The sequence below is a fragment of the Streptopelia decaocto genome (assembly GCF_964273445.1).
Source record: "Streptopelia decaocto genome assembly, chromosome: 8".
Taxonomy (NCBI): Eukaryota; Metazoa; Chordata; class Aves; order Columbiformes; family Columbidae; genus Streptopelia; species Streptopelia decaocto.
The window spans coordinates 20,736,525-20,756,205 of NC_138662.1; the positions used below are offsets into that span (position 1 = coordinate 20,736,525).

Here is a 19,681-nt window from a genome sequence, read left to right on the forward strand (position 1 = left end):
AGTGGCTTTGCTTTTCCTCCCCTTCTCCCCTTCTCCCCTTCTCCCCTTCTCCCCTTCTCCCCTTCTCCCCTTCTCCCCTTCTCCCCTTCTCCCCTTCTCCCCTTCTCCCCTTCTCCCCTTCTCCCCTTCTCCCCTTCTCCCCTTCTCCCCTTCTCCCCTTCTCCCCTTCTCCCCTTCTCTCTCCTCTTTTGCATATATCATGAGATCTCAATTGCAATCTTTTCCAGAAAGGAAAGCTAAGTTCAAAATTACATGAGCACAACTGTAAAGTACATACTTATTTAATTACAATGTGTACAATGTATATATGGGCCATTCTTCCTAGGCCAATTGGTAAGGCTACTGTATTCTCAGAACCTGTTATTTTCTTTAAAACCTTTAAAAATCAGGAATAATTGCACTTTTTTTTAAAAAAAACAAATAAGCTGATATATACCATTTACCTTTTGAGACCCTTACTGTGGTGTTAATCAGTAATTTTTATCATACAGTTTTTTAACTATATAGGATACTGAGATCCAATCTCTGCTGTTACTGCAGTAGAAGTACTATTTAATGGCAGTGAAGTGTAGTTGATTTTAAATAACACTTTATATGATGTAAAATTGTGTCTTAATAACTGAGTACTATGCATCTTTGGCTTTTGTTTTGTTTGGCGTTGTTTGTTTGTTTTAAATATAGGGCTAAAAATGAAATAGAATATCAAGAGTTTATGTTCTTCCTAACTGGGGGTGTGGGTCTCAAAAATCAGTACAAGAATCCAGATCCATCTTGGCTACCAGATAAGAGCTGGGATGAATTATGTCGTGCAAGTGAAATCCCGGCTTTGAAAGAACTGAGGTATGGTCAAGTGTTAATTGTTTTTCACCACTTATGTGTAACATGCTGAGAGAAATATTTCCTGTATGTTTTCCAAACCATGACAAAATGCCACCACTGTAAAACCAGCCCCTTTTTTCATCACTTGATTTGCTCCACTTACTGAAGTCAAACATTCTGTTGGCTAATTATAATATTATTTAGTTAAATTATTTTCCTAAATTATTCAAGTCATTCCCTAAAGCAACTTTCTTTTTAATGCCTCCACGGTAAAGCCCCAGTGTTTCCAGGGGATCAGTGCAGGCCAAAAGAAGCGTATTTGGCAAAATTCCACTGCACTGCTGAGAGATGGATTTTTCTGGTAAAATCTCCATCTTCTGAAATCAGGAAAATTTCACCCTGGATTTCAGTAGAATTTAAGCCCAATTTCTGGAGCCAGCATGGCTGCACAAGCCTTGCATGGAAATAGCTGACGGAGCCTGGATGTTTGGAGGCTTTGGATCTGACTGCAGAAGCACTGTTCTCTTCAAAGAAGTTGTTTGAGGCTGTTTGTGTTTCTCCCCCTTTGGAGTTTTAGTAGCAAAGTGGCTGATCCAGCCTTTATCCAGTCTGAGAGCTGTCCCATCTCAGAGGACGTACTCTGCGTGCTGCAGGAAGGAAAAGAATTCTTTTCCTTGGTTGAATTTCCTGGTGATTTTCTTCAGTCAGAGAGTGGAGTTTTCCTGGAACGTGAGCAGCAGAACATTCCCGCAGAGCTGTGAAGGTCCCAGCAGTGCTGGCTGCAGCAACAGGCAGAGCCTGTTGTCAACTCTGAGCCTTCCCCGTGGAGGTTTGTACGTCTGCAGCAGCACGGTGGGAAAAGATCCTCTCTTTCTCACTTGTCAGCGTGGAGAAGCTCAAGTGTAGGATTATTGGCTGATGTAGATGTGGAGTGGGGTGTACAACAATACAATGCAATTGGCTTTTGATAAATATTAAAGGACTCCAGGTATTTACAGTAATTGCAAATACTTTTTTTCTCTAGGAGAAACATTTCTGAAAATATAGGTGAATGGCAAAAACTTTATGACAGCAAAGAGCCACAAAGCTTTCCGTTACCAGAAGAACTTAATAATACATTACATGAATTACAGAAGATGATAATTCTTCGGTGCTTAAGACCAGACAAGGTAAACTGATCTGTTATCAAGTGTTTGTAGACTGTTCCGTGTCTTGTAGCATAGTCTGCACCAGTTGTTAAAATAACTAATCTGTTCTTCATGATATTTTATGAAGAATATGGACACTATTCTTATTTTTCATTTGAGCAAAACAAACACCACAAGCATCAGCAGAGATCTTTTGTCCGATGTGATTTGATGCATCTTTGAGTACTCTCATTGCTCTAGTTCTCTGCAAGTGCTTGTTCATGTTCAGTCTGTTTGCTGGTGCACCCAATATACTCGAGAGCAGGATTTATTACATCAGCCAGAACAAATACTGAGTGTCTGGCACCATGTGCTTCCAGACAACACATTTCAAGGCAAACTGAGTGAATGTGTTGATTTGAACAGCCGGGGTGAACTCGTAACACATTCTGCATTTGGGATGTGTAGCAAATGGTATTATATGTACTTTAGGAACAATCAAAGTTAGGATTTAAAGTACATATTGCAATTGCTCCTTAGAATTAATATAAAATAATTACATTAATCTTTACTAAGGGGAGGGTGCTGGTCCTTCACATCAGGTAAAGCCTGAACTGAAGTCTTAATGTAAAAAAACAAAACAAAAAGAGAGTTGTCTGTAGGTCAGGTATTTAGCTAATATATGGTACATAAATGTAACTGCATATTTGACAGTGTCTTTTAATTTATGCTAATGGTTTGTATTTACATTTTTTTTACCAGATTGTTCCAGCTATAACAACATTTGTAACTGATAAACTGGGGAAGAAATTTGTAGAGCCACCACCTTTTGATCTGACAAAAAGTTACCTGGATTCGCGTTCTACAGTCCCTTTGATATTTGTACTTTCTCCGGGAGCAGATCCCATGTCTAGTAAGTGGACACAGAAAGAGAAAACGAAAGTGTGGCACAGCTTTTCAGTTAGGGACCTGAATTTCCTCTTCAGTGCACACTGAGGATTATTTTGCACTTTGCGCAAGCAGATTTGAGTGCATCGTGTCACAGTGGCAAATTCTGTGCTCCCTAAAAATGGGAATGATACTGTAAACGGAATGAATTTTGTACTCTACATCACCGCTTTACCATCTTTTGTATGGACAGTTTATCAAAATAGTAATAAACATTTCATTTTTTTTCCTGACACAGCTTCTTTTTAATGAAGAAATACTAAAATTGTATGCTTTCTGTTCAAGGTCTCTTGAAATTTGCAAATGACAAAGAGATGGTTGGAGATAAGTTTGAGTCCATCTCATTGGGTCAAGGACAAGGACCTATAGCTACAAAAATGATTGAAAAAGCAATGGAAGAAGGAACCTGGGTTTGTTTGCAAAATTGTCATTTAGCTGTCTCCTGGATGCCGATGCTGGAGAAAATATGTGAAGAGTTTAGCAACGAAAAATGTCATCCAGAATTCAGGCTTTGGCTGACTAGTTACCCCTCACCAAAGGTACCTGCGCTGCCCAACGTGCTGTGTTTGGGGAAAGGAAAAGGTGATGACACCTTTAGGAAATATTCATACCCCTGAATGAGCTGATAATACAGAACTGCTCTGAAATACAGCAAGGCTGGTGAAGAGATAATTTCATCAAGAAAGAACATTTAAAAATAATTATAAATATAATAATATCAAGCTTCCTTTGTAATATTTTGATATTGTGATGTGTGACATTTTGTGTACTAGTGAATGGAACTGCACTTTGCCAGCATATATAATTAAGTCTTACTTTCTTGATGTGTTTTAGATTTTTTTTTAAGCTGTTGATGTTTCAAATCTAAGTTCTTACAGATAATTGTTTAGATAACAAACACAGAGTAATGATATATTTTTATAACAATATGACATCTACTCCATACTTTCTGAATGCAGTTTGCCTATTTTTTTATTTCTAGTTTCCAGTAACCATTCTGCAGAATGGAGTGAAGATGACAAATGAGCCTCCTACTGGTCTCCGGTTAAACCTACTGCAGTCCTATCTTTCTGATCCTATTTCTGATCCTGAATTCTTCTCTGGCTGCCCTGAAAAAGAGCTGGTAATGTATCTATCTCTTGACAGGTTGTTTGTTTGTCTGTTTGTTTGTTTTTAATCCACAGGGATACTGATTTCTGTCCAGTGATTGTTATAAGCTAAAATTTTTACTATGGTTGTGAGTTTTGCAATGATAAAGATGATTAGTTGAGAAACCACTCTGCCAGGTAACTTCACATGGCAATATTTAAAATGGTTTCTTAAGTTTCTTAAGTTTCATAAATATTACACATGCATATTACACAATGTACATAAACTGAGCATTCATGGACATCATTATTGAGATGATGAGCACTGAGATCTTTTCTGGCTGCAGTACCCGTATGTCCTACTGCTGAGTGATGAACCACCAAGTCAGATAACCACAGCACGCCTAATTGTTCCATCTGTTTGTACCCTAATCAAATGCTGTGTCCTCTATATAAATTACAGACTAGCATGAGCATATAGGCTCATTAATAATACTTGTTTGTTTTGTTTTTCTCAAAGGTATGGGAGAAACTGCTCTTTGGCGTTTGTTTTTTCCACGCTCTTGTTCAGGAGAGAAGAAAATTTGGGCCCCTTGGTTGGAATATACCCTATGGATTTAATGAGTCAGACTTGCGAATCAGTATCAGGCAGCTGCAGGTAAAATCATCTCTTGCTACATTTAACCCTGACCTTGGGAAGTGTAGAAATGAGTCGATAAAAGGAGTGTAGAGTTTTATCAACTGTTCGTAGATTTTCATTACTTCAGCTACAAAGGTAAGGAATGTCAGTCGTATTACACGTTTTCAAAATTACAAATGAAATAAAATAAAAAATCATTCTTCATGAGATTTAGATTCAAACGCGTGGAATGCAATGAGAAAATATGAATATAGTAAGAGTTATATTTTTGTGGTTAGTAGGAACATATACTGTTAAACAGAGCCTCAGACTATTGCTCTTCCCTAAACTGAAATGCTGAGCGCTGCGTGACCTTGAGTCTTCCTCAGTCTGTGTAGAAATCCAGGAGAGCTAAAACTGTGAGTTACAGAAGTTGAGGCTGAACAGTTGGAAAATATATCAAGAAGTTAATGAAAGTGATCAGAGGGTTCTGAAGACTGGAAGAAAAGTCACGTGAAATGCACATCTCTTTATGACACAGAAAAGTGACCGCCGAGAAAGTTTAGACTGGAAAAACTATCCAGTTGTAAATAATCCAAGAAAGACTTGGATGACTTACTAATTTGGATATTTATAAGAGGCTTTTACTACTAACTCCTCTTAATTTTAAACAGTAATTTTACCTAAAAAAAATATTTCAGCACTTGAATTTCCAACAATTAGGGAGAAAAGTCATAAACTGCAGTTTTGCCTGTACTGTAGCTTCCAGCCCTTTAGTCCGTAGGTCACACTGCAGTCCTGCAGACATTTTGAGTGTCTAGAATTACTCATGTCTTCTGTTTCAGTTATTCATAAACGAATATAGCCAAGTTCCTTTTGAAGCAATATCTTACCTGACGGGTGAGTGCAACTACGGCGGTCGAGTGACAGATGACTGGGACAGACGTTTACTGCTGACAATGCTGGATGACTTCTATAATCCAGATATAATTGAAAATCCTCGTTACATTTTTTCTCCCAGTGGCAACTATTTTGCTCCACCAAAAGGCACATATGAAGACTACATTGAGTTTATTAAGGTAAGAAGCAGCAACAAGGTTTTGAACTGTTAGAATGCTGATGCACTAAAAAGCAATCCTTAAGGGCTTCTCTGTGTTATAAAGGTGGGCTTGCGGCCCATTAAACTGTGCTTGGCTCCTTGCCTAACATCCTTGTTTGATCCTGGCCATGGTCTAGAATGTTTCTGAGGGGGTGACAGAATCAGTAAGTAGACAGGAGGACACAGTACAGACAGTTGAGGATTCCTTGGAGATGCCTTTCTGTGCGGTGCTGGCTCTAGCACCAGTAATACTGCCTGCAATGCCTACCATTGCGGTCCATACCCATCTTCGTTTGAAGTCGGTGCTGGTGTTTCACCCGAGTTCCTAAAGAGGACTCAGCTCTAACTCCCAGCATGCTGCTTCACCTCCTGCACACGTTCATTGTTTATTTTGTCTTAGGGTCTTCCCTTTACCCAGCAACCAGAGATATTTGGTTTGCACGAAAATGTGGATATCTCAAAAGATCTTCAGCAAACTAAGATCATCTTTGAATCTCTGCTTTTAACGCAAGGGGGAGGCGCTCAGGGAACTTCTGGAGGTGGTGACAGCACTCTGTATGACATTGCAGATGATATTCTCGGCAAGGTATTGTATTATACCAATTACTCCAATTTGTCTTTTTACAAAGCAGAAATGCTTTAACCAGAATCTTCAGTGTCAAATTGATTTCGTGTTGAAAGAAGAACCTCCTGGGAGGAATTTAGTGTGATATGAAAGTAATAAATAGGTAGGAGATAGGAGATAGAAACTCGAGCAAACCCAGCTTGGAAGAACAGTCGATTCATTCATGTGAACTAATTTCAAATTAATAAAATGTAATTGTGTTTAGAACTTTTCCTGCTATGAAAAAATCTAGGTTGTTTTAAAGATAAGCATAACTTTTAAAAACCCATTTTTTAAGTTAAATACTGTATTGATAAGATACTCTTCAGAAAGTTTAATGGTATTTATTACTCTGCCATTTTTCACATTTGCATACTTTTAATATAATTCCAATGCATAATGATATATGGAATGATTTCCAAATATGTTGTCATTTTCAGCTTCCAAATGATTTTGACATTGAAAGTAGCCTAAGTAAATATCCTGTGAGGTATGAAGAAAGTATGAACACTGTGTTGGTGCAAGAAATGGAAAGATTTAACAAGTAAGAGTATTATATTTTATTAAATGTATCCGAAATAATTCCATTTGCAGAAAGAGCTTTTTTCCGAATCATACACTGTAAACCCTATATTGTATGAAATTGTGTTTATTTATTTTGTTGCCTTGTAATTGTCTGCAGTGATATCTGCAGTGAAGCACCATTACTCCTCGTGGGAAGTCAGAATGTAGGATAGATATTAGGAAAAATGACCTTCTCTTCCAGTGGGCATGTCTTGTTTTACAAATCAAAACATGGAAATTTAGTTTTATTTTTTATTTCTAGTTTAATCCGAACGATTCGCATTACGCTAATTAACCTGAAGAAAGCAATTAAAGGACTGGTGGTTATGGATGCCCAACTGGAGGCTGTGTGTGGCAGCCTGCTGGTCGGAAAAGTTCCTGAGAAGTGGGCAAAACGTTCATACCCAAGTCTGAAACCACTGGGGAGCTATATTCTAGACCTTCTACAAAGGCTGAGATTTTTACAGGTAATGTACAAGAGGCAGTAATACCAATTATTTAATCTGCTACTTCATGCCATTTGTCCTTTACACTAAAAGAGTATTGGGAAAGGAGCGATAGATTTCACTTAGATTTTCTGAGTACAGTTTGTAGAAAACGGTCAAGCAATGTGGGATTTATCTTTTTCTGATTATTGAATATATCATTTTCCTCTTTCCAGGACTGGTATGAATTAGGGAAGCCCACGGTTTTCTGGCTGTCCGGATTCTATTTTACTCAAGCTTTCTTAACTGGAGCGATGCAAAACTACGCTAGAAAGCACAGGATCCCTATTGACCTTCTAGGATATGAATTTCAGGTAAAGATCAATTATATTATTGTCATTTTGGATTGATCTTCTGAAAATTGGCTATTGGCATAGTATCTCAAAAAGAAAACAGCTGTGAAAGTTCAACAACATGGAATCCTTTCTTGTAGGTTATTCCTCAGGATACTGCTGACAGTGCACCAGAAGATGGTGTTTATATCCACGGGTTATTTTTGGACGGAGCTCGCTGGGACAGGATCACGTCAGTAACAAAGTGTTTTACTATGGTTCTGGAAAGCTCTCTTAGGTGCTCAAACAAGATTGGTTTAAATATTTAAAGTGATAATTTTCATATTATTGAAATAACACACCAAATGAAATATCCTTTCATGTACGGAAAATGAGGAAGAAAAATAAAGACCCCACACACTTGCGCGCACACACAAAACAAAACAAAACAAACAAACAACAACAGCAAAAGCCAAACAGAATGCCCAACATCAGGCAAACAACTACCCAAATACACACACCAAAACTCTCTTTGGCTTAACACCAAGCCACCAATAATGAATTTGTTGCTTTCTCTCACTAGGGGAATTTTAGCCGAGCAGCATCCCAAAGTGCTCTTTGACGCGATGCCAATCATTTGGATAAAACCAAGTGAGTATCAGTTCTATGAAGTATGAGCTATTCAACAAGAAATTGCAACACTCAATTCCTTTTTTACAGAAGATCAATGCTTCCACCCTACCAGAGTACCCAAACGTGCACGGAATTCATGTGCATCTACCTAGGACTTCGTCAGCAAATATTGGGCTGCTGCTTTGACTCAGTCTCATCTCATCTGAGCAACGGGCCTGTAGATGTTTGTACTTATGGATTAGACAAAAGGACTAGTGAAATGAATTTTTTTGTAAATATGTTTTGTAAATATGTGCTGACAAATCCATTTTTCAACCAAAAGTTAATTTGGGTAGGAAAGCACGTGATGCTTGAACCCCTGGCTCTACTTGAGGGGAATTTTTGATTGATTTACAGGGACTCTGTCTTACCTCACATGCTTTAGTAAAGTTTGCTCAGGTTATTTTTATGCTAGTTGTCTGTCATACTATAGACAAATATTTTCTATAACTCCTGTTCTCTTTGATCAGGATCTGTAAATCCCTGGTTTTATTTATTCACTCAAGCAGCACTTTCTATTGCAACTGTGGCAACGTGAATGTTATTAGGCGGTCTTACAGAGTTTCCATTTGTTCTGCCTGTGCTTTCTCTTGGGGTGGGATGGATCTGCTCCGACATGCAGGGGTTTAGATTCTGCGTGTGAGCAGCCCAGGCTGGCAAAGAGTCCCCATGGAGCTGTGTCCTCGGGTCTCCGGTGGCTTGAGTTGCAGTTGGGTTCTGTGGCTGCTGCACCAGGATTCTGGTGGAGCTCTTAAGAGTTCGGGTATAAACTGTGCTTAAATATATAACTATTCAGATTTTTAGTGTATTTTTGAATGATTATGAAGCTGGTAGAAGCACAGAAAGGCATCCAGCCCTGAAAACAAATTGTAGTGGAACTAGTTGGGTTTAAAACCAAAACAAACCACACAAGAAAACACAACACAAGCCAGCTAATTCTATTGTGTTACTCACAAAGCAATTCTGCATTTTTATTTAGCTTCAAGGATGTTACTGTAAGTACTTAATATTTGTACATAGGTTATGTTTCCATCAATAGATTTGCTGAATGTAATATATTATTTTGGGGTTTTTTTTTTGAAGCTCCAAAATCGGACATAAAGAAATCTAATGCATATATTTGCCCACTCTACAAGACAAGCGAACGCAAAGGGGTCTTATCTACCACTGGACATTCTACGAACTTCGTCATTGCTCTGACGCTGGCCACGGACAAGCCCGTGCAGCACTGGATCAAGCGCGGCGTCGCGCTGCTCTGCCAGCTGGACGACTGAGCCGGGCCAGCTCACACACAGTCCGCACACCAGCCTGTTCTTTGTGCTGCTTTACACAGGAAATGGAACATACTTTGTTTTTTATATTAAAAGAGGACATGCAAATATTTTTTGACCCTTAATATTTTGTCTTAAATAAGTACGTATTAGTGTTAGCATTTTTACAAACTATACAAGATACAGCAAGGATTTTAGTCTTTGGTAATATTATTAATGTGTAAGCATCGATTTTATGCATTAGTTTAATATTACAAAATATGTCTTCATAGAATATTACAATAGTCTGCACTTTGAGAGAAACATTACAGTTAATGAACTTGTAGCATTAAGAGTACTGAAAAGTGAATGGAAAGGTGGTAGGTAAGTTTTGGGGTTTCCATCTGGATTTATATTTATATAGTGTATGTTCTGTCATAGCAACAATGAAGAATGAAGTATGAGAGAAATCATTCGCTATCTATTGCACGTACTTCTGACGTCTTCCTCCTTCAGCAAATTTGTCTTTTCAGGATTTAATTCAGATATTCTGCTTTCTGTAAGGTTTGTTCTTTTTGAAAAGAGTTTCTGTGAAGAATAAATCATAAAATCTCCCTTGTGACCCCCTGCCACAAAGTGTTACCTGTTTCCCCGTTGCTGCACAGTGGCAGACCTGTCTCAGTTCCTTCACTGATTCTGCACTTTCCGCCCTCCCCCCAAAAAGACGCCCCCCCAAAGCCGAACACACGCAGCTGACGCATTCTCCCTCCATCTCCTCTATTAAAGCACCCTCTCCACCTTGCATTCAGACACAGCCGCCACCATTGCTTTCTAAGGATCCCTCTGAAAATCCAGTAGGACTAAACTAAGCACCTGACAGTCTCAGTCCATCCCACCTTCCCTGTTGGAACGGGCTCCCGTGTCCCTCATTTCCCTGCTGCTGGGTGTCACACCAGCCTGGGCTGTCTTGCTGAAACTGCTTTTCCCTTTAAAGACTCTACGTGTTTATCTTTTGTTTGTTCTTCTATCAATATGCGAATTGTGATTCAGCATTCAGAAACACATAGTAACTTTTACTAGAGTTCTTGCTTGATTTGCTTATGTTTACTTTTATTTGGTTTAGTCTTATTCTTTTAAGCAACGTCCTAACAGTATCTTCAGTTTACTCTCTCAGGAGAGCACTAAGGAATGTTCTTTCCAAAATGTAATAGTTATTACTGATAGTTCTCAATCCAAAAACTTTTAACGAGAGTACTTTTACAAAGAAACTGGGCTTTTAATTCCTTCTTTTGCTGACCCCATTTGTCAGGCCAGATTATAACCATAACTAACCCGTATGAAAGAAACGTGGAGAAAGTCCCAGAGGATCTTATGATCGGGTATTTATAGTCAGCTATTAATGGACGTAGGCTCTACTGAGATCATTTTCAATCCTGAAAAGATCAGTTTCAATTTAATAATCACTTCTTCAAAGTGTGAGGTCTTCCCTCCTTCGGAAGGTGAGGAAAACAGTGTATTTTCTCAATTCATAGGAAAATTGGTATATTTTTTTTGGAAAAAATAGTCTAGATTTCAAATGTTTCTGTACTCATTGTACTATAGCTATAACTGAATACTAACAGTTATTTGTCTGCATATGAGTATGTTTCTGGTTTTTACTGCATGTACAAATACAGACGAGGCCTTGCAGTCACACGTTGGGTGGATCAGGTAACTCGTTAGGTGGTGCAGCTTTGCTGGGAATTGCTGCTGCTCAACTTTAGGTTGTTTCTAGAATTATTCCATTTTTCAGTGACATGCTGACGACTTCTTCCATTTTTCTGTGCTCATTCATTTTGCTAATTTATTGATTTACTTTGAGTTTTCCTCACTCATTTTATTTTACTTTGCTCTGTATTTTTGGTTATTCTTTTCAGGGCAACTCTCTTGAAAGACAAAAGTGGAGGTTTTAATAAGGTAAAACAGACGAGAGGTTTGAGCCTAACAGAACGCCCGTGAGTTTAATCTCTAATAGCATGCAGCTGAATAGACAAGATAATAGTGTGGCTGCTTATGCATATAACAGTGTACATCTACACACACTATACTATTTAATGATTGAATCAGTTGTTAATATTTTTATGATTGCTTCTTAAATTTTAACATTTAGACTTAACAAATATTGTCAATAGGATTTATTCCTGTGCTCCATTGTTTGTATTACAATCTTAAAAGAGTAAAAATATTTTTAATTGACCCCTTTCAATTTGGCTTTTTTTTTTTTTTAATTAATTAACTGCATTGTGGTTAGACCAGTGTGTTTTATTTCTGCCTGTATTTGGATATATATTGTGGCAGTATTTTATATATATTCCTTACCAGGATTAGAAAAAGCGGGCATGCATTGCTGGAGAATGCGGAATTGTAGGTTCACGTGTTCTGCATGGCTGTAGGTGACGTGCATGGAGCGCTGAAGTTGGTTGTCTCTCAAGCATGGAGTCTGATATTGTTTCAGTTGGAAGGCTGATGCACATAATGGCACAAACCCACATACAAGATATGGCCCTAACAATATCTTTGCTGAAACAGTTTGAACAAAAGCTATTACTAAAATATGTCATGTCCTTCACTCGCCCTTCACCACCAAGGCCCTCGGAGAATACACCGACACAACATCCCAGTATTACTGTGCATCTGGTTTCCTACTAAGGAAGCATCAGAGCACAACTGTGATGGTATTTGAGTGTCAAAAAGACTTAACAGGGAATGACTATTTATCTGAAAACTCAGTTTTACCTATTTTTGTTGCTTTCTTACAAGTAATGCCAGAACAAGTAGCTATTCTGTACGTTTGGGGTGTGAACAAGAGACATGGTGGAATAGAAAACCTTAACTCGCTTCTAAATAGAATAACTCTGTGCAACACAAACTTAAATACTTGAGAGAAAACTGGAGCTTGAGATAGAGAAGTTCAGATTCATTTATTTTAAGCTCTGTTTCATCTCTCTTGATACTTAAACAGTGGTTGCTATTTTTGTTACTTCAGATTTAACCTGAAGATTTAACATCTGCTTCCAATCAAAAGCAGCATTTCCCTACAAAAAGTGACCTCGGTTGTGCTGCTTTGCCATGTATAATTCTATGTATATGCTTGATGATCGGTCCGATGATGAAATCCCCACCCAACGAGCTATTGAGGAGAGTTTGCAAGACAGGCAGAAAATGGAAACAAGTAGCAGTGCAACAGAGGATGGAAGGTAAGAAGTTATTACTTCCATTTCGAGCATTTTCTTGGCATTATTACAAGCATGTGGTAACCCTATTTTCCTTTGTGACTCCATATGTTGTATTGCTCTGACCTCGTCTCATGGATACTGGAAACCACTCGCTTGTTCTGAGTTCTCCCTTAAAAATTACACCAATTTCCTTGAAAATATGGAATGAATGAAACTTTCAGGTGATGATGGTTTACATCAATATCTAAATGAGTACAAGGCTTTATGAAGATGTGCTGTAAAAGTATATGGTACCGTTCCATCATTTTCATATTTAATTCTTGGCCGGTGTGTGAAAAATCCAATGTTTATAGTGGCAGAGGAAGACCAACAAAAACTGTATTTTAGTGTGTTAAACCCTGACAAAACCTTACATATCGTACAGAAATCTAACGTGTAGTCTAGACTTGGGTATTTAAATTGTATCCTGAACTTCACATTAATTTTTACTTCTCGCTTCATTTTTTTTCTGTTTCTGCAGTTTCCAGTACGTTGCAAGTAAAGAGCGTGGAAAGATAATGGCAGCGATTCGGACAGGTGAGTACAAATACCCCGCGCTGAGCCTGCGCCCCACAGAATCTCCAGGGTATTGCACTATTGACGGGATAAAAACCATGAGCAGAAACCAGGCCTCTGCCTAAACGGGCTTTCCAGCCAAGGAAGTTTTGCTGTTTCTTGATGAGAAATAAAATTGGAAACATAATAATCTGTGTTGGTTAAAGTTCCAGTAAGATTGTTAGTAAAACCAGGAATAACGAGATACGTCCCAACCCTGTTAAATCAGCTTCATTTTACTTTTGCCAACCTAAATATTTTTCCTCCGGTTTCACTAGGACACCTGTTTACTTTACACATTAAACTTCCGTGCACTATTGCTCGTAAGAGAGGATTATATTTGAAATAGTTAAGTCATTAATTTTAAGTAAGTTTTTTCAATGTATAATTCAAAATGCTTTGTGAGCTGATGTCAGTCATTGATTTTCCATGCCCATAAACCACCCTCTGACAAAAAATTGCTTGATGTATTTTTTATGTTGAGTAATGGGAGATGTGTCTGTCTTAAAACATCCCAGGCCAAGAAGAGGCCTTGACAAAGCTGGTGGGGCACAGCTCTGCGTTTGAAGAAGCCGATGTGCAGGGCTGGCTTCCCCTGCATGAAGCTGCAGCACAGCCAAATAAGAACATCCTTGCAATAACTCTGAAAGGTACCAAGTCCTTCTGGTTTTCCACCAAAAAGCTCTACAGAGTCGGGTCTGATGAACTGTCCAGCTTCAAATGTGTTCTGCTCTTCTGTATTTCAGCCTCCTGCGCCAGCACCTGGGAACAGACCACTCTGAAAGGGGAGACGCCTCTCCTGGTGGCAGTAAGAAATTGCTTTGTAGACAATGTCCGCCTTCTCCTGCTCAATGGCTGCAACCCCAACGTTAAGAATGAAGAGGGAGACTCTCCTTTGTTTATAGGTGAATGCCTTATTTAGGGGTGGAGTGGTGAGCGAATGAAGTGAGATTATAAATTCTTGGTTCACTTCTCTTTGAATTATTTTAATTGAAGAAGGTTACGTACATCATATCACTCTCAGTGTGAATGCCATTTTAATTTAATCACGCACAAGAAGGGTCATTCTTGATTTGTAAAGAACCAGTCCTAATACTTTGCCAAGATGGTTTTCAAAAATGTTCATTTCTTTTGCTTCCCCCAGTTGGGGCTATGATGCTCCTGTTCATACGGTGTCCCGGCTTCACTGTTCTACCCCACGCAGCCTTGAAGATCAACGAGAGGAGGAGGGAAAGGTGCTGCCTGTTCATTCCATTCACTGGAGCCAAAACAAATTACTCTTTCAGGATCCTTACTGACTTAACAGACCATGCTTATTAAGCTAAGAAGGCTTATGACACAGTCATTTTAAACTTTGTTTCACGTTGTGGTAACTGCTCATGAAGATGAAGCAGAGCTCTCTGAGCTCCTGAGCACCAAGTCCCCACGTATCATTTCCATGTGAGGAAAACTGCACTCTGTTGCATTACCAAACACAACAAAGGATTACAGAGCAAAAAAGAGATCACTGTAAAATTATTCATTTGTATAGTTAACATTATCTTGGCAACAAAGAACAGACTTATTGATAAATGAAACCTTTTGGTGCAGTGTGACATTTCTGAGTGTGTAAATAGTGCTGCCAGGAACAGCTCGAGCTCTCCCGGGCTGCCACAGAACAGGAGCCGTAGCGCCTAGAATAGTGCTGAATGAAATGCTGGCTGATACTTCGCTTACTGTTTTACAGCAATTAGACGTGATTCGTATCAGATTGCCTCCTTGTTGATAAATTCTGGCGCCAAAGTGAATCTGCGGTGTGTCCACGAGAGGACTGCTCTGCACGAGGCCGCCAGGCTGGGCAGGAAGGACCTGGTGACACTGCTGCTCCGTTCCGGAGCTGACCCGGACCCTCGCAGCGGGTACGGGCTCACGCCCCTGGCACTGGCTGCGCAGATCGGACACACAGAAATTATGGAGCTCTTATTGCAAAGAGGTGAGACTTTATCATGTAGGATGTTATAGGAAGAGAAGGCTGGGGTGGGGGGGTCTATTTTGCCAGTGTTACAAGTATCTGATGGATGGTGTGAAGACACAGACAGATTCTTCTCAGTGGTGCCCAGGAACAGGACAATGGGCACCAGCTGAAACCCAGCAAATTCTGTTTTACTGGGTGATTGTTTTCAAAGCAATTTGGACCTTCTTGTTCCCAGGATCAAGGATCCAACATGAAGGTTTATACCCATGGTGGTTTTGTTTGATGAAGAATAGTATCCACAGTACAGTGTCACTGGAGGGCTGGAGATACGAATCACTGCTGGGTATTTACAGTGACTCCTGTGAAAATCCTTGATGCTTTTTTCCAGGTGCGGATGTTCTTAACCAGGCGAGGGATTGCGCTTCTGTGCTGTTCGAAGCAGCAGGAGGGGGAAATCCAGATTCCCTGAGTCTCTTGCTAGAATATGGAGCTGATGCCAATGTACCAAAGCACTCGGGTCATTTGCCAATCCACAGAGCTGCATATAGAGGACACTTTCTGTGAGTTAATATGTTTTAAGGTTAAGGGTTCTCCCTGGTTTAAAGACAGGAAGGTTGCTGGAAGATATTCATGCTAAGATCACAACCAGTAACTAAGAAACAAGTCCTCAATTCTAGGAATGTTTCATTGTGGTTAAGAATCTGAGAATTCTTAATTCCTATGTTCATATTCGTATATATTAATTAAATTATATTTAAATTTAAATGTATATATTATGTATTACATGTATTAATATTATAATATATTATAGTCTATTAATTTCCTAATTCCTGTAGGTTAAGCAATAACACTGTGTTCCTGACATTCAGGAAAAGCTTTTATTGAGAAGGAATCATTTCTCCTCTAGCAAGGAGTGGGGTTGTTCGTGAAAAATACTATAATAGAACAATATTTTATGTGTAGTAGGTGTAAAGTCAGTATCCATTGCTGGCTAACAATTGAATCGTTAGCAATTAAAAGCAATGCAGAGGTGTAGCATGCCATGGTACTGATTTGGGAGACTAAGACAATTGTAGAGAGTCATGATGGACTTCGAAGCCCAGCAACACAGAGGAATTCAGAGACTGATCTAGGTGAAGCACTATGTTAAAGATTCTGAGATTCTTCTTTTTTTAAAATCCTTAGAGCCCTAAAAAATTTAGTCCCAGTTACTGATTTTGATGCCATTAAAGAAAGCGGGATAAGTCCGGTTCACTCAGCAGCAGCAGGAGCACATCCTCAGTGCCTTGAGTTTCTCCTCAAATCTGGGTTTGATGCCAATTTTATGCTGGATCAAAGAGTTCGCAAAGGCTACGATGACCACCGCAAATCGGCCTTGTACTTCGCCGTGTCCAACGGGGACGTCTGTTCGGCGCAGTTGCTGCTGGACGCCGGAGCCCTGCCAAACCAGGATCCCATCAACTGCCTGCAAATAGCCTTGAGAATGGGCAACTATGAGTTAATGAACCTGCTGCTCCGACACGGCGCTAACGTCAACTACTTCTGCCGGGTGAATACAACACACTTCCCATCAGCTCTGCAGTACGCGCTGAAGGATGAAGTCATGCTGAGGATGCTGATGAACTACGGGTACGATGTGCAACGCTGCTTCGACTGCCCGCGTGGGAACAGTTCCCATGCCCAGTACGTGACTGATGGCTGGACTTCTACTGTCATCAAAGATACAATGGTAACTATATCGAATGGCTTCATATGGTGTTTTACTGCCAGTATCCTTCCTAAAACTAAATGAAAATGGACTCAATGCAGCGTCATAAAATGAAGTTTTGAAACTGTAAGGCAGTTTACACATAAAGTAGGAATAGACAAGGCTTTAAAAAGAAATAGATGTTGCCACAGGGCCTGGTCTGGTTCATGACAGCAAATGATCAAAACCAATATTTTTTAATTGTGAAAATGTAGCTAATAATATGCTAATGATCAGTACAGAACTGGCTCTCGGGGCAGGCGTGTCCCTGCTGCGCACGCTGGGATTTGCAGGCTGGGTTGTCCTGTACCGTAACACCCATCCTGGCTGCTGGTGTGATAACGAACCTGGACCCAGATAAAAAGGTTCCTCGTGTTCTGTAGTTTGTGACGTCCACTTGAACCCAACAAACCCAACTTTGACCTGAAGAGCAGGGGGTGTGGCAGGTACCGGGTTGGCGGGTCCCCTGGTCAGCAGGACACAGTCTGAATTCCACTCAGGGGGAGGTAACACTTCTTTTTAAGCACTTAGTTACCAACGAGCCTGCTGCTTAAGTTCATTTTTGGGTCTAGTACAAAATAACTGTATCTCAGACTTTCAGATTCTACTAGTGAGGCTTAACGCAGACTGCAACAACCCCTGAATGTCCCGCCTGCCCCAGCGCTCTTTCTTCCTGGCGTTCTGCTGGAGTTATTTCACTGCTCTTGCCCTGCAGAGGTGGAAGGAATTTACAGGAGTATTGACTATTATCCTATTAAATGTTTTGTTTCTAACAGTTCTGTGAAGTGATAACCTTGTCATGGTTGAAGCATCTGTCGGGGAAAGTTGTGCGAGTGATGTTGGATTACGTCGATCACGTCAACATCTGCGGGAAGCTGGAAGCAGTTCTCAAAGAACAGGAACTCTGGCCAGACATCAATTCCATTTTAAGTAAGTATCTGGTGTTTACATTTGAGTTTACAAGCAAACAGTTTGGGGATTAGGAACTTTTTTGTCTATTTTAGTTTTCATTTTCCTTACCTCAGACTGGTGCTTTTTCTTCACCCTTGTTAAGTCAAAAGTTATGTTTTGACAGTAAGAGACCCCTCAAGCCAGAATCAGTCTGTGTGGGATCTCAGTCTCCCTGGGAAGCCCGACAGTAACTGCACAGTGTGTGCAGAGCTCTTGGGAACTTGAATTACAAATAGACAACCCGATCCTCTTCACGGGGAGAAAAGCTTTTCCCCTTCTTCAAGTTGATGGAACAAATCTCGTGATTTACTGCTTTTCATTGAGTGACTTAATTCTAGTCTAGATTAATTCTATGTCCTTTTTGTTTGTACACAGATTAAGTAGTGACTCATAATTCTACTTTTAGTGTCTTCTTCGAGTTGACAGAAAACTGGCACCAATTATTTGGGGATAAAGCACATTCCTCAAGCTTTACTACTTAAACTTGCAGTAGCCTACATTCAGTCAACATGGCAAGAACGAAATCGGTTGATTTAGCTGCCAGTGATTATAGCTGAGATGTCTGGGCTGAAGTGAAAAGGCTGATCCAGACAGGTCTGATTTTCCAGGTAGGAGAGTATTGAACAAAATTTAATTAATAACTTAGTAATATCAATCTCACCTCATTTGTAGCAAATCCTCGCTCTCTGAAGCATCTTTGTCGTCTGAAGATACGGGACTGCATGGGCCGGCTGCGGCTGCGATGTCCTGTCTTCATGACCTTCCTCCCGCTGCCCAACTGCCTGAAGGACTACATCCTGTACAAGGAGTACGATCTGTACGGGCAGCAGAGCTTCACGGGCACCTACAGCCTCAGCTGTACATAATTATTAGTTCTGTATATGGAAGGGAACATTGACGTGGATGAGACTGTCTTATGCGGCTGCTTTTTAGTTTTGGGATTTGATCTCCTATGTATATTAAGGAATACCAGCATTGCCCCCTGAAGAAAATGGGGAGAACTCCAAAATGTAAGTACTGGCGATCCCATTCTATGTATCTACTGGAATATCAATTTTCTGAAAGTTTTATGGCGAGTATTTTAAACGCTTAGTGTGAACAGTTTAAGGAACTGAGAAACGTAGGGCTGCAAACCCTGCGTTATCTCAGCGACAGCCTGTTGTAACATAACGCTGCCCCCGCTGCAGGGTTTAACTCCGAGTTTAGTTAAAGTGCAGAGACTCAACTAAAACCAGGAAGGGACATAGTTCTTTTTTTCTCTTGTACTTCCCTTTCTCCTGCCACGTAGTTTTTATTTGTGAAGTTCTGCATTGAAGTTCTCAAGAGCAGCCTGAGTAGATTTTTTTTCCACTGAATTGAGCAATCCCACATTCTAAGCAGGGAAATGGGATTAACAGCTCCAGAAACCTCTGCTTGCCACAGCAACTGCTGTGAAATACCGATGCTTCAACAAGGCAGCACTTCCGAAAGACATGTTAGTTCCACATCTCATTCTCAGGTATTGATATGTCTCATCCATTATCCATTGGGATTCCTCTCTCTAGCAGCAGGTTTTCCTGGTCCAGTGCTGTCCAAAAGCATGCTGGCAAAGCTGGGAGCTTCTCTTTATGTAGGTGGAGCTCAAGCTCTCGCAGCACTATCTGGCAGCAGTCACGGCTGCCTTGGGAAGTGTC

The 19,681-nt window shown here is 40.0% G+C and overlaps 2 protein-coding genes across 2 annotated transcripts in view; both read left to right on the top strand.

The window, feature by feature from the left end:
- DNAH12 (dynein axonemal heavy chain 12) overlaps positions 1-11,792 on the top strand; it is a 62,177-nt gene extending 50,385 nt beyond the window's left edge. The window contains exons 61-74 of the mRNA XM_082060299.1: positions 682-840; positions 1,844-1,988; positions 2,709-2,859; positions 3,180-3,433; positions 3,877-4,017; positions 4,503-4,640; positions 5,447-5,680; positions 6,101-6,286; positions 6,745-6,848; positions 7,131-7,335; positions 7,530-7,667; positions 7,787-7,878; positions 8,209-8,276; positions 9,381-11,792. Coding sequence (XP_081916425.1) covers positions 682-840; positions 1,844-1,988; positions 2,709-2,859; positions 3,180-3,433; positions 3,877-4,017; positions 4,503-4,640; positions 5,447-5,680; positions 6,101-6,286; positions 6,745-6,848; positions 7,131-7,335; positions 7,530-7,667; positions 7,787-7,878; positions 8,209-8,276; positions 9,381-9,571 — 2,206 coding nt within the window. The 3' untranslated portion in view covers positions 9,572-11,792. The remainder of the gene's footprint in view (positions 1-681; positions 841-1,843; positions 1,989-2,708; positions 2,860-3,179; positions 3,434-3,876; positions 4,018-4,502; positions 4,641-5,446; positions 5,681-6,100; positions 6,287-6,744; positions 6,849-7,130; positions 7,336-7,529; positions 7,668-7,786; positions 7,879-8,208; positions 8,277-9,380) is intronic.
- Positions 11,468-19,633, top strand: ASB14 (ankyrin repeat and SOCS box containing 14). The gene is made up of 10 exons (XM_082060294.1): positions 11,468-11,503; positions 12,573-12,783; positions 13,283-13,338; positions 13,875-14,006; positions 14,103-14,261; positions 15,083-15,328; positions 15,699-15,870; positions 16,496-17,039; positions 17,834-17,987; positions 18,681-19,633. The coding sequence occupies exons 2-10, from the start codon at positions 12,656-12,658 to the stop codon at positions 18,872-18,874; spliced, it is 1,785 nt and encodes a 594-aa protein (XP_081916420.1). The 5' UTR covers positions 11,468-11,503; positions 12,573-12,655; the 3' UTR covers positions 18,875-19,633.
- The last annotated feature ends 48 nt before the right edge of the window (positions 19,634-19,681 follow it).

Bases quoted from the DNA above. Each gene is read 5' to 3' on its own strand.
- ASB14 (XM_082060294.1), top strand. From the start codon at position 12,656: ATGTATAATTCTATGTATATGCTTGATGATCGGTCCGATGATGAAATC. The intron at 12,784-13,282 runs GTAAGAAGTTAT...CTGTTTCTGCAG, and splicing joins AGTGCAACAGAGGATGGAAG to TTTCCAGTACGTTGCAAGTA. The intron at 15,871-16,495 runs GTGAGTTAATAT...TAAAATCCTTAG, and splicing joins GCATATAGAGGACACTTTCT to AGCCCTAAAAAATTTAGTCC.